The sequence below is a fragment of the Tribolium castaneum genome, chromosome 9 (genome assembly GCF_031307605.1).
Source record: "Tribolium castaneum strain GA2 chromosome 9, icTriCast1.1, whole genome shotgun sequence".
Classification (NCBI taxonomy): domain Eukaryota; kingdom Metazoa; phylum Arthropoda; class Insecta; order Coleoptera; family Tenebrionidae; genus Tribolium; species Tribolium castaneum.
Genome location: NC_087402.1, coordinates 10,000,001 through 10,013,955, shown reverse-complemented (window position 1 = coordinate 10,013,955; position 13,955 = coordinate 10,000,001). Strand labels below are relative to the sequence as shown.

Here is a 13,955-nt window from a genome sequence, read left to right as displayed (position 1 = left end):
TTAATTTGGAGTTATAATTTTTCATTTTTATGTACAACAGAAAAAAATAAACGCAAAAAGCATAAAGGGTGAAATTATAAATTGTTACGCCTTCTGAAACCACGTCACAGTTACAGGTATAGTGATAAAAAAGGTGATAGTATCTCTAAGCTTTGATGAATAATGTAAGTAATTATTGTAACACTTCGATAAGGTTATTTGTTTTATGATAAAATTCTAAACGTATTTGTGTATCTCATAAATTGTGTAAAAATGCTGCTAAATTAAATTTGGTAAACGCCTATATTTGAATAAAATATTTAAGAAATTAGTCTTTGGGCACTTTATTACTGTTTGCTGGCCTCCTGCAAATTATGACCTCTTCCGCTTCCAGTTTTTCTTATTTAATTCGAGTTTTTATTGATTCTTCATAAAAACTGTCATAAAAAGCAACTCATTACTCATATTTAGAAGATCAGAAAAATTTCCACTTATTCTAAATTGTGTTAATCGGAGAAAAAGGACAAAGGTTTGAAAGATAAAAAGGCGTCGCTAGTAATATATAGATTTATTTGTCAAATTTAAAGTACATTAGGTGAAATAGATTTGTCAATAGAACGAAATAAAATATAAAACATAAACGATAGTACGAGTGAAAAAATCGCGTTTATGCCAATTTCTATACAAAGAGGTGATTGCAAAATGTCAAGATGCGATTGCAGCATTTAGGAACCAAAGAAAAATGATTCTTCTACAACATTTAATGACCAATCACAAAGTCTTTGGCTGGGCCACTTTATGATGCACATGGAAATGCAAGCAAGATAATTTAACAATAGTTTCTTTAAATAATACACCAATCACTGGTCTCGTTCCTAAATAAATTAATAATTGCGTATATTTATTTACAATAGAAATACGACCAGTCAGTCAAAAAGAAAACTCCTAATCAGTCAAAATAATCACAATTTAATTAAAAAAAAATGAACAAAACTAAATAAATATACAAAATAATAATACTTCAACACAATGCGACTGACTGTCTAGCAGTATTAGAGAATAAACGTTACAAATGCATTAGTTGAATAAAAATGAAAAGAGGTGTCAATTACTCGACTTTATTTCTTTTTAGTTGTTGGGTTTCTCTGAGGCGTTGAGGGACGTCCTGAGTTCACTCCTTGGTATTGATACTTGGCTTTCTTTTCCGACGGCTTCAAAATCTACACAAAAAATTACAAAACGAACCAAAACACAAAAACCTAATCCTCACCTGAAAAGAACACATTAACGTTTCATCTACACTCATCATCCCTCCAGCGTTGTCAAACTCGCCGCAATAATTCGGGGCTGAGAAAAGCGTGACTAGTTGTCTTTTTGCGAAAAATTCGTACCCATCCTCCACCACTTGATGGGCGCGACAGATCAAATCTAGATCGTGACGGTTCAAAAATTTACTAACGACATCAGCGCCGAAAGTAAATGACACTCCGCGGTCGTTCTCACCCCAACCTTGCACGTCTTTATCAGGGTCGGACCACAGCAAATCGCACAGCAGACCTGGTTTTTGAATTAAATCGAATAAAATACCAGCAGCCGATGACTCCGAAATTAGGTTGGCAACACAGACTTTTTCATTTTCAGTGGAAGCACAAACAACCAAGGTGTTAACAAACACCGATTTTTCAGGTTTTTTCGTGCTTAAATCAAACATAAAATAACGCAAAAAAATGATTTGTTCACTTGCAAATATATAACCGAAAATTCTTCTTAATCTATATTTCGCAAACAAGTGGAGGTTTAATTTCAAAATGCAAAAAGTTGGCTTTATTTTGATGAATAAAATACAGAAATCATACACACAGGTCGTTTATTGTAAGAAAATTATTAAGTCGGTGATTTAAAATTTACATTTTTAAGCAAATATGCAAATAATGCACATCTTTTAATAGAATTAGTTCAACCTAGCATACTTTAATGATGGCCTTTCTCTGTTGAATTAGTTCCACATATCAGCCGATTTGTGAAATAAACACGTGCTTTTTTTCGATTTTAAGCAAGAAATTGTCCAAAATAAACTTTCAGTGTCTTCTATAAAAGTTTACTAATTTGTAAGCAAGGAATCATCCAAAATAAGCCATTTTCAGTCATGTTTCAAAAGGTTTGTGGTGCGAATAAAGCGACTTCAGGTTTTCGACAGCGAGTTTTTAACATTTTTGAGCAAGAAACCGTATAAAATAAACTGATTTCAAAAATGTTTAATTTTGCGTTTCCAGCCAGTTTAAAGAAATTAAAGTTATTAATAACACGAGTGCGAAAACATAAGCTTAAAGTTCGGGGGCTGTCGAGCGAGAACACACTCGAGAACTTCAAGCGTTTTCGTATAAATGTTATCAATTTTTTTTCGTTACAACATTTTAATTTAAAACACGTTGCTATGAGAAGCGTGTTTTAGAATAGTAAAAACACGTTGCTATCGGAAACGTGTCTTAAAACAGTGTTTGTAATATTCATATTAAAAAGAAGGCTTAAAAAGGTACCAACAGAAAATAGAAATTTTTCAGCGAGTTTTCTCATTTTATAACAAGAAATCGTCCGAAATTATATTATTTATCTTTAAATGGGTGCTGAAATCGTTGTTTTCCTTGACAGAATTTTTGACTCAGGAATCAACTCAATCAACTCAAATAATTTCAACAAAATTGACCTAAAGCCTACTTTACATTTTTGGCTGCGAGTTTTTTCGTTTTTAAGCAAGAAATCTACCAAACTAAAGTACTATTACCAACTGGTGCCCAATAGTCGTTTTTTTAACATTATAATAAAACGAATTTAAATTTTAACTGTCGAGTTTTGATATTTTTAAATACATAAAAATCAAATGATTTATTACTAAGATCTCTATTTTTTTGTGATACCCTTTTAAGTTGGAATTTATCGACACATTTCATTTGAGGAAACTTATTTTGTGACGAAAATTGTCCATAATTAAAAATATGAAAACTTTAGTTCAATCTGTTGTTTTTGATTGTTATGAATCACTAATTCCATGATTAAAAAAGATAGAAAAGATAATTAAAGTGATGATTAATTTAAACATTCACCCAAGCACCAATGTGTTGCATGATTAACAATTTAAATACATGCCGTCAATTTTCCCAAAATCGCAATAATTAATTTATTACGGACGGACATTCTAGACGAATGTGGCTAGTAAAAATATGTGAGTACTTTCGCAAGAACAAAAACATATGTTATAGGTGTTGGATTCATTTAAACACAAGTCTTTCATGAAAACAGGTAATTAAGCGGAAGTGTAGATAAAAATAAAAATAATGAAATACACGGACGGGACAAAAAATGCTAAGAAGCAATTTTATTACAACACGAAAATTTTCACAAAAATAAATAAAAGACACTTAACAATATTATCAAAAAGTGTACACTTGAAAGTTTGAATTAAATTTTAACAATTAATATTTTGTTGTCAGATTTAGAAAAATAATTTTTGGATTGTATTTCAGTTATAGGCTTAATATTCCGTCATTGCTTCCAATTTTTCACGCACGCATAAAATTCTTTAGCATTATTATTTTCTTTGAACGAACTTCGGTTCCAAACTAGTCTTTTTACAGAACGCAAAGCCGGCAAAAGCTAAAAGAAGCAAAGATTTGTTTTGTTCATTATAAAAAATGATATTTTGAAACGATTTTAATAATTTTTTTTATCAAAATAAATCATATCAAATTTTTTCTAAAATTTTTCTAAAATGCGTTAACCACATTTCGAAATTCTCTATAAATAAATGCCTGTATAATGTTTTTGTTTCAAAAAGAATATCTTTTATAATAAAATAAGATATGAATTTTTTGAGGTTTCGCTAAAATGAGAACTTTTGTTTCCGAGTTTAAAAGAAAAGACAATAGCGAGATGAGGTTTTGACCAAAACATGTCACTCGTTTTTGCATAAACCTCTTATTTTCCCAAATTTCTATAAATAACACCAATAATTTAGTGTTGCCAACTTAAGTTACTCGCTTCAGAAATGAAGCCCAACAGTAAAAAAGTCAATTTTATAAATAAAAAAAGGTACTGACCTGTGTCAGGTACATCGGTCGGGCGCATAATACGACGGATCTGCTCCATGCCTTGCAGGTCAGGACTGAGCCCCCCGTGACAGCAGAAAATTTTCTCGTCGATTATCGCAGCTATTGGCAAGCAGTTGAAGCAATCGGTGAAGGTTTTCCACAACTTGATGTTGTACCGTCTCTTGCCTGTAATTTTTTCTATAAAAAACACACACAAATTTGCGAGTTTAATGTTTACATTCGTCGTAAAATCCGTATATTCGGTTAATCGACGCGCATTCGTGGTTTCCTCTGAGGAGGAAGAAGTTTTCAGGATATTTAATTTTATAGGCCAGAAGCAGGCAGATGGTCTCTAGCGATTGTTTACCACGATCAACGTAGTCGCCAAGGAACAGGTAATTGGCTTCAGGAGGAAAGCCCCCATATTCAAAAAGACGGAGCAGATCTGTGTATTGGCCATGAATGTCCCCTGGAAGCTTAACTTGAAATTGAAAGTTTGGGGTGTTTGGAGGACCTACCGCAGATTTTTAAGGGAGCTTCCAGTTCCAAAAGTATGGGCTGTTGGAGGAAAATTTCTCGGGATTTTAAGCAAAGTCCGCGGACTTCCGCCTCGGACATTTGTACAGACTTTCCGGGACGACATCCTCGTACTGAGAACAAAGTTTTTAAAATACCCTTCTGTGTCTTTTGGTCAAAAACAATGCAAATCAAATCAAGTGGTTCTGTTAAGGCCGCATGATACCTCTAGATGAGTAAATTTGTAAAAAAAAGTGTAGAGCAAGCAAAACTGAACTGATAGATGTGTGCATCAAAATCTACTAAATCGGACGACCTTACTGTACTGTAATGAGAGTAACAAATATCTAAGCTAGACTGCTATTATAGATGTGACCTTACGTTCGGAAGATATGAACATATCTTTGAATTTAGATTTCTTCTTAACATCCTGGTTTTCTTGTAATTCTCGTAGAGTTTTATACCCTGTACCCACATCACACGAAAAGCAGCACAAAAATAAACACTCAAACTATTTATTTATACAAAACTCAACTAAAAAGTGTTAAAAAGCACTCAGTGTCTTAAATAACTCCCTCAATAGTATTTGTGCACTTTTAAAGTAATTATTTTGGCCGAGTAAGAGTCTATTTTGACTGGTCAAAAGTCACAACAACATTCGACCATGCACTTGTACTCTAGTAATCCCCAACTTCCTAATCTAACACATTTAAGCGGAAAATCATAATTAAATCGCTTTCTTACCTTCTAATAATCTTTGAATTAAATTGTCGACGTTTAGATCAGGCTCCGCCATTTTTATTTTCCACTAATAAATGAAAATTAGCGACAATCTTACCAACCCAACGATGCACTTCGTTCCTAAAAACGCACGCATGGCGCTTAGTTCAAACAAATTTATCCAACAAAACGCATTAACACGAATTTAAATAACCCAAACGACTTCTACGAGGAATTTTGTCACTTACAACCCTTCAGACGTCAAAGAACGTGTCAAAACCAAATTTTCGCCAAAATTCAAATCGTTAATTCCACAACTCGCAAAATTTCAACTTCAATACCTTATTTGCACACTGCGCAAATCTATTTTTACGTGGACGGACAAGAAGCGTAAGCCGGGATTTTAGACTTGTCAAACAAAAAAACACCCACTAAATTGATTTTTTGAAACATTGTTATGAGTGTCAAAAACAATTTCAAACAAAAACAACAATTGAAACGGTTTTATTCAATTGGGCAACAAAACTACATGTCCTTAAATTCTCCACTGCCACTAAGCAACAAAATATTCGGATTTTCCTTCTCAAACTCACTCGGCTCTCGCTCACGATCTTCCTTACCCCATTCACCCACTGACGACATCACATTCGGCTCTTTCTTTTTCTCTTTTTCTTCCCTCTACACAATAAAACCACATTTTATTAAAAACATTTATTCAAATTACCAGCGGGACAATAATTCAAAATTAATTGTTTTTCACCTGAGCATCCACTTTCGCAAATCTGTCAAACATATTAGCAAAAACCTTCTTCTCCTTCTCTAACTGTTCTTTGAGTGTTTTCACACAAAGGGCTTTCTGACTCTGTGCAGCTGTATTCCCTGGATCTAGCTTCAAACACTGCTGGAAATCTTCGGAAGCAAGCTTGGGCTCTCCTAGTTTTAGTAAAGCCTGACCTCTTCTAAACAAAGCTTTAACATTGTCTGGATCCATTTTCAAAGCGGCGGTAGCCGAGGCTTTAGCCTCGAAATTGTCGTCAATTTTCAAGTAACATAACGACAAATTCAGATGCGCAGCTAAATTTAACGACTCTATTTCTTTATCCAGTTCCGGATCTGAAAGCAATCACAAAATTAAATTTATGATTAGAGTGGACTATAACTCAGGAGACGAAACGAGATACAGAATCGCAAGATTTTCTGAACCCCAAAAAATGGTACGGCAAAGTTAATTTAAAATCCAACCAATTCGTCTAGCGGACTTTTTTGTAGACAAATTTAATTCTCTACAAATTTTTTCCTAACAAATTTCTGGCATCTATTATTGTGTTCATAGCGTTTTGAAAAATATAGAGCAGAGTGCGATTTGATAAAAGTTTGATTTTTTTTAAATATAGTTTACGGTAAAATTTTTGCATCATGTTTTTGTCACATTATTGAAAATTTAGTGCTCTATCTGCCTGTATTTTTTGTTTGTTATGTGTTAACAGTTATACAAATACAAGCATTTTTCAAATTTATTGCTTCGACAACTTGACTCTCTCTGGTGAGAGATCAAAAGCGAGATCGTTTTATTTGTACGTCGTTTCGTACCCTAACCTTTAGACATCCGTAGTACACACCTTTCTGAGATTCCAAATACTCAATAATTTTTTTGTACATTTTTATGGCTAGTTGAAATTTGTTAGCTTTAAAATAATTCGTTCCTTTCTCCTTGAAAATTTTTGATTGTTCCACACGTTCTTTGGTGTCCAGAGCCCAACTTTCTTTAACTCTTTCAAAGTTCTTCAACGTGACGGTGTATTCAACCGTTCCGTTCGGTGGAATGTTAAATTCTGAACAACCCTCAGTTCCAAATGCATATTGTGGCTTGATTACAAGTTTTGAAGTTTCGCCCTTTTTGAATTTTTCAATGGCAATGTCAATACCGGAAATAACATTCTGTTCTGAGGCTTCCCCAACCGTAAACGTGACATCACGAACATCAAATTCCTTGTTTTCGTATTTACCAATCAAATGCACTAAAATTGTGGCAATCAGAAAAATTGAATCCAAGTAAACTATATATTTACCTTCAACGGTGGCCCCATCGTTGGGGTACGTGTACCCTTCACCCGCCTTAATTTGGGCCCTTTCAATGCCCCCGTCTTTCTTGGGGCTCAAATCCTCACATTTCCAGCTAATTACTTCAACCTAAACAAAACAGTTAACTCAAGCTTGTTAAAAAATTAATACCCACGTCAAATCTCAGCGTGGCGTCTGGTGGAATAGTTGGAGGACTGCCAGACTTGCCGTAGGCGTATTCGGGGGCACATGTGAGCATAGCTTGCTCCCCCTTTTTCATAGTGGCCACACCGATATCCCATGCTTTAATCACACTCCCTGTGTGCAAAATAATCATTTAACTTTGGTTTATTTAAACACGAACCGTACCTTTGCCCAAATCAAACTCGAAAGGCTCATTCCGGTCTCTACTAGAGTCGAATTTTGTGCCATCAGTTAGAGTTCCAGTGTAGTGAACTCTGACTTTGGATCCAGGTGGAGGGCATTCGTCACTTGTACCCTCCCGAAGGATTTCCTTGAGGACTCCCTTGTCTTGATTTGGGGAAATATCAATAGGTTCAGGCATGGTTATGGTGGAATATTCTAGAGCCGGCTCTGTAATAATAACATGGAGGAAGTATAGAGAAGTTGATGGTATTTTGTGCCCACAAGTCAAAATAAACACATTTTGTTCCTACTCACTTTAAACAAAATGTACTTTTTTGTAAGTTGGGTTTTTATTCAAAAATTAATCGGAAAAAGCACAAACACACCTTTCAAATTAATGGTTCGAACTGAGACGAAGACGAAACGACAAGAAACGATCACCGTCGTGACTTTTTTGTTTACAGCACGTAACCGTAGACGCAACGTGGGTTTTAAATTATTTGGCGCAAATTGAATTAATTAATGAAACCCAAAAACCATTTGCGTGTTTACTAAACAAAACATTTTTATAATCTAGAAAAAAGTAAATCAGACAAACTAAAAGTTAACAACACTTTCAGGACTCAATAATAATTAATAATAACGCAATAAAAAATAATCTCTTATTCTCTTATCAATCAGTTATCACATAGAAGCTGTGCTTAATTGTAATAAAACAGCTGGGATACCTTGCCTTGGAAAGTAATTTTGAATTGTTATCTTATAATTAAAAATTGCCAAAAAAATAATTGCGTCAATAATTAAAAAACAATGATCATTTAAGTCTAAAGCAAAAACAGTGCCGAAAGAAGTTAAGACTGTGTTTAGATATACAATCAAAAAACAAAAACGCTTTCATTCAATTATTTTAATGAGTTTATTGAAAATTCTTGCAATGTTTTTTTGAAAATAGTAGAATGTGTGTTTTCGAATAAAATGTTGAGCGCATTAGCGTTGGGTTGGCGACTTGTTCCTAATTAATTTTTGTTTAAAAAAATGTGGTTCAAAACAAATTTGAAATGTAGGGTTTTTTGCGTTTTGCTATTGTTTGACAATTGAGCACATGCGCGTTAACCTACAATTTTGCTTCAGCCATTTATGTTGATAGCATATTATCAAGTGTAAAACGTTATAATCAGGTAACAGCCAGTTTATCGAGTAAAGAAATGCAAAAATACCGACAACGGATGTAACTTTGATTAAAGAAAGTAGCTTTTTTCGGGGCAAATCCTTGCATAAACCCGACAATGTTGTCACTTTCAAGTGCCAGCTAGACCTAGCCTGGGGCTTTTGTGTCGAGTTCATGCTTTCCAGATACAGTTATAAATTCGCTGGGTTTCGAAGTTTGAGCCCACATCTTCAGCGACATTGATTAGCGGTGATCTGGTATTTTGCTATAAATAGTCACCTCCATTTTAGTCTAAAATATGGCTTATTCAGTTATGAAATCTCCGTTCTGTTGCAGTATGACCGATTCCTCAATGAATTTTGGTCCGGCGTGGATCCGCAACCTTCGATCGGAAGGCACCACCGGGGGCGGAGGCCCGAGTGGTGGCTCGCGGTATCAGTTGGCAGAGTATAGGTGAGTAAAAAATTTCGAAAAACCCTCACTTCATGTCCTCTCAAGATACGGCAGAGAAGAAATGCTCGCACTGTTTGAGCGCAATGCAAAGCCCCCCGCGTCCCTCCTCACTTTTAAAACGCTATATTCGGAACAAACAATGGTCCCCCTGGCCCTCCTCCCAACCACCGAGGAGGAGCAGAGGGGCTGGCAGAGCCGCCCCACGAGCATCAGTGGGGCACCGCGGGGCAGAGGCAGCTCGCTAGAGCGCGGGGGGCGCGTTAGCAGAGGCAGAGGGGGTTATCAGGGCTACGGCCGCGCGGCTTCGTCATACGACAGCGGATGGGGCAACGGGGAACAGCCCGACTGGAGCCCCCGCAAAGAATTCGCCTCCAGGTCGGCGCTTATCGATAATTGGCGCCGAGTCAGGAATAACAATGAAGAGGATGATGGCTGGCGCAATATCAGCTCTGGTAGGGCTTTGCATGAAAAATGGGGCCGCTCGGCGAGCTGGCGAGGGGAGGGGGACTCGGAGGAAAGGAATGGGCCTCCCGAAAGGGGGGCTCGGGCCAATTGGCATGAGAATAACAGGGGGGCTCCGTTACGGAGGTCTTGGGACAACGAGGACCATCTGCCGGAGTGGGCCACGGAAAACCCCACGGAAGGCGGGGGCACGTTTGATGAAAGAGGGGCGTTTCACGGGTCAGACGATGAACAGGTCAGTTTCCAATCCAAGTGCTTATAAATTAAGTTGGCAATACTTAAGAAAATAGATTTCAATGTTGCCAAATTTATTTCAAATTTTCATTTATAAATGTTTGTTTTTTTCGATTAGGATGGCAAAAGGGATAAGAGGGATATGTTGCAAAAGTCCACCTCACAACAACATATTCCGAATCGGGGTAATCCCCCGTCGTTATCCTCTTCCAAATCTACCACGTCGCTCTCGAGGTCGGAGGACAGTGATAAGTATAAAGAGGTGTGTTTTTTTTTTGTTTTTGTTAAAAAATTACGAACTAATTTTTTATTTAGAAGACAGTTTATGTGTTTAAAATAAACATAAATATTTTTAAAATATCTATAAAATTTTGATTGAGTTTTAGTTTTTTTAAGAAATTGTTCTGCAAAAGTGCAGTGCAAAGGAATCAGTTAAATTTCTAATCAGTGTTCTTTTTTGATTTGAATTGGCTACACTGTAAAATGTACAGGTGGAAGATTTGAAAGTCTGGATCATTACTATAAACTTTATGAAAAAGATTATATAATTGAAAATGTTGTTTTATAAAGATGTACTATGTGTAAATTATGTTTTTATTCCAAAACCACGGCCGATACAAAAATTTTATAAGGTACAAAAATTGTTCCGAAATAATAGGTTTTTTGAAAAAAAAAAGAGAAATAGACTATTCAGATAATGTATAACAAGAATATATCATAGGTAAATACTTTACAATAAGAAAAAAAAAACAAAAAAAATAGGACCGAAACATGTGGTTTTGATGACAAATTATTAGTTCAAATTTCATCAAAACTGCTTATTCTACAGACTGATCCAGAAATACTGAGTCTGTTGGCAACACTGGACTTAAATACTTAAATTTTTAAGGATACCAATGAAGTAGGCTTCCAGTTAACAACAGTTTAACATTTTTGTGGGGTTGTACGTTAAATAATTGTCAAGAAAAATCGAATTCGGTTGCAATGTTGCAAATTAAGAGCACAAATACTTTCAAATGTGTTGTTACTCAGTATTTTTGGATCAGTCTGTATTTTGAAGTTACTAATAAAAATCTATAATAATTTTTCAACTTTGACGCCCTCTAACTTTTAAACAGTACAACTTGGTAAGTTAGTTTAGATTGCTCTATTTTGAGCTGTGGGAAGTCTTTGGTTCTCTGTTGTCCCCATCTTTTCGTTACACCCTGTATTTAATAGAACAATAGTATTCTTTTATTTATATGTATTGTGCCTTTTCCTTGTTTGTAATTTGATTTTTATCTCACCGATACCTTGGATTACTTCATTAATTATATTGGAATTTTTTAAAAATTAATTTTAATGCTTTTTTTTACTTGTCAAATTTATAATTACTTATTTAGAAGAAAATTGAAAGAGGACTACTGAATGTACAGCAATTTCATTTCCTTTGCGTCCACGTCCTAGCGTAATTTGAATTAATTCATTAGTGTTTGAACAATTTTGCTCATTTAAAGAGCGACTTACACCGCCGAAATTTTAAAAGTTTACACTAGAGAGTGTACGTTCAGGAACTGCACGGCTTTTATTTAAAACTTTTCTTAAGTTTTGAGTGTTTGTTTTTTTTTGCTAACGTTTTTGAAATAATTTCTAGATAAATTTATTGCAGTTTAAAAAAAAGTTTAAAATTATGGTTGATTTTCTACAACTCCTAGTAATTATGTTACTAAAAACACCTAAAAGTCAATCTCACATAACCACAGTAATTTAGCATAGACTTTTATAAACAAGTCTAGGTTACAAAACTATAAAGTTAAACTTTTTAAATCTTTTAAATCCTTTTTAGAAATCAAATAAATCAATGAGATCCATGACAATTTTTTGACAAATGTCAATGATTTTTCGTTTTTTAAATGATTGTTAGATATTTGAGTGATTATTAAGGTACCTTTAATATGTAACATATATGTAATAACTGTCTCAGAACTATAAAAACGCCATCGTCGTATTTTACCAAATTATTTCTTTAAATAACATTGATAAAATTGTAAAATAGTTACGAATGATTAGATCTCTAATTGAAAGTTTAAATTACATTACTTATTATGTTTTTGAGATGCATGAATAATTTATAACAGCTAATTTTGAGAGAAAATGCGACGTTGGCGTTTTTATAGTTTTGAGACAGATAATAAATATTGAAATTGTTTTTTCAAAAAATATTACATAATTTTTTGAGTTTGCATTATGGTAAAATATTATTTTAAGGATTATTTGTTAATTTAATTTGTCATAATCTCGTAATTTGTTAAAAACCAAAGTATTATATCGTAAATAAAAACATTAATGACAAATTTTGTTAGAAAAAACGTTGATGATGTATAACTGCGACTTTGTTAATCTATGTTGTGATAAACTTGTCTATTAAAGGACAAGTGAGGTAAGATTAGATTATATAAATCGTAACCCCATCAAGCAATTACAATTTTTGTTATATCCTGTTTACTGTATTAAATTATTTAACGTCTGATAATGAATATTTGAAATTCATTTTGAAACAAAAACGCGTTTTCTTGTTTTGCCTAGGAACCTAGCTGTAAAGAATTAAAGGAGGAGCTTTTTAAACCGAAAGAGAGCAGTCCTCCCGAAAACGATAAATCCAAAGCAAGCGACGAGAAAGACGAGCGAAATTTCGAAGAAAATAAATTTCAGTCGTGTAATAACGCTGTCCAAGATCAAATAACGCCAAACATGTAAGAAAACATCCGTCTCATGAACCAAACCTAACCGAAAATTCCAGAGACAAAGTGGACGAAGATTTCGATCGTCTCCAGGAAGATCTGGTCCTGAAACTAGTCGTGGACGAAGAAACGCCCAAATCCCAACAACCCTCGGCAAACTTTGACGTGGCAGGGGTGCAACCACCCCCAAATCTCGCTCCGCCCTCTCAAGATAAATGGTACTATCAAGACCCGCAAGGTACAAGACAAGGGCCGTTTGCAAACGTGGAAATGGCCGAATGGTACAAAGCGGGCTATTTTAGTAACCAATTACACGTAATGCGCGAGTGCGACGAAAGGTATTTTCTTTTGGGCGAATTAATCAATTTGTGCGGGGGCGAAAATCCATTCTTATCGAATATAAGATTTCCCGTATTGAAAAACGAAGCAAAATTGCCCGATGACATGTTGCCATATCAGTTTTTGTCACAGTTGGCGTTCAAACAGCAAGTGTCTTTGAGGAATTTAGCCGAGCCTTGGAGTGCCCTCACGCTGCAACAGCAGGAATTGGCCGCACAGAGGTTGCTAATGCAACAACAGGTGAGGGTGAGAGAAGCGCGTGTTGGAGTGGGATTTTTTTCGATTTTTTTATAGCAACAACAATTACCGCCTGATTTGCCGTTTATGCAACAGACCACGCCGTCTAATCCCTTGATGTTTATGATCAATCAAATGCAACAAGTATGTATTGATTTTTCTATTTAAAGTAGCCTCTGACTTCGAATTTAAGTTGGCGAGATTGATCACAATGCTCTCAACTAAGTTTCAGTCATAGGCAACTTTTAACTTTTATAGGAAACAATAACTTTAATACAAATTTTATGAATTGTGGGATTAGTTTTGAGGAAATATCTTTATATATTTGAGAAAGATATAATGCAACGATTTTTTATTCTATTTTTGACGAAGTTTTGTGTTAGAGTTATCTGTCTGGATCAAAACTCAAAACGCTCAAAGACATTAAGATTATTCTCGCTATAACTTGATAATTTTTTTATGCGTAAAAATTAATGTTTAGCCCAAAAACTTGCTGACACACTTGAAAAAGAGTGGATTTTTATTCAAAATTCCAAAATGAGTTTTAGCTCAGAAACGACCTTTACGCAGTTGGTAAGGCAAAATAACAGTGTTTTTAAATTAAATTATTGATAA

The 13,955-nt window shown here is 34.7% G+C and overlaps 3 protein-coding genes across 6 annotated transcripts in view; 1 reads left to right on the top strand and 2 right to left on the bottom strand.

Moving 5' to 3' along the window:
• Positions 1–532: 532 nt before the first annotated feature.
• On the bottom strand, positions 533–5,679 carry LOC103312848 (serine/threonine-protein phosphatase PP1-beta catalytic subunit). 3 transcript variants are annotated; one of them, XM_015979452.2, is made up of 8 exons: positions 5,549–5,679; positions 5,325–5,441; positions 4,962–5,045; positions 4,583–4,714; positions 4,303–4,533; positions 4,074–4,250; positions 1,250–1,536; positions 533–1,199 (listed from the first exon to the last, which is right to left on the bottom strand). In XM_015979452.2, the coding sequence occupies exons 2-8, from the start codon at positions 5,374–5,376 to the stop codon at positions 1,098–1,100; spliced, it is 1,065 nt and encodes a 354-aa protein (XP_015834938.1). In that variant the 5' UTR covers positions 5,377–5,441; positions 5,549–5,679; the 3' UTR covers positions 533–1,097. The 3 variants fall into 3 exon arrangements, with proteins under 3 accessions (XP_015834938.1, XP_064215244.1, XP_008192788.1); XM_064359174.1 differs by lacking the exon at positions 4,962–5,045; XM_008194566.3 differs by lacking the exons at positions 4,962–5,045; positions 5,549–5,679 and having other exon boundaries at positions 5,325–5,534.
• A 109-nt stretch (positions 5,680–5,788) lies between these two features.
• Positions 5,789–8,238, bottom strand: Fkbp59 (FK506-binding protein 59kD). 2 transcript variants are annotated; one of them, XM_064359173.1, is made up of 7 exons: positions 8,114–8,238; positions 7,731–7,955; positions 7,537–7,679; positions 7,370–7,490; positions 6,920–7,318; positions 6,061–6,413; positions 5,789–5,978 (listed from the first exon to the last, which is right to left on the bottom strand). In XM_064359173.1, exons 2-7 carry the CDS (start codon positions 7,924–7,926, stop codon positions 5,826–5,828), a joined length of 1,365 nt encoding a protein of 454 aa, XP_064215243.1. In that variant the 5' UTR covers positions 7,927–7,955; positions 8,114–8,238; the 3' UTR covers positions 5,789–5,825. The 2 variants fall into 2 exon arrangements, with proteins under 2 accessions (XP_064215243.1, XP_008192785.2); XM_008194563.3 differs by having other exon boundaries at positions 8,043–8,201.
• A 556-nt stretch (positions 8,239–8,794) lies between these two features.
• Gyf (Gigyf) overlaps positions 8,795–13,955 on the top strand; it is a 13,064-nt gene continuing 7,903 nt past the window's right edge. The window contains exons 1-7 of the mRNA XM_008194561.3: positions 8,795–8,905; positions 9,232–9,348; positions 9,394–10,045; positions 10,163–10,306; positions 12,610–12,776; positions 12,824–13,343; positions 13,398–13,484. Of these exons, the coding sequence (XP_008192783.2) occupies positions 9,233–9,348; positions 9,394–10,045; positions 10,163–10,306; positions 12,610–12,776; positions 12,824–13,343; positions 13,398–13,484 (1,686 nt within the window). The 5' untranslated portion in view covers positions 8,795–8,905; position 9,232. The remainder of the gene's footprint in view (positions 8,906–9,231; positions 9,349–9,393; positions 10,046–10,162; positions 10,307–12,609; positions 12,777–12,823; positions 13,344–13,397; positions 13,485–13,955) is intronic.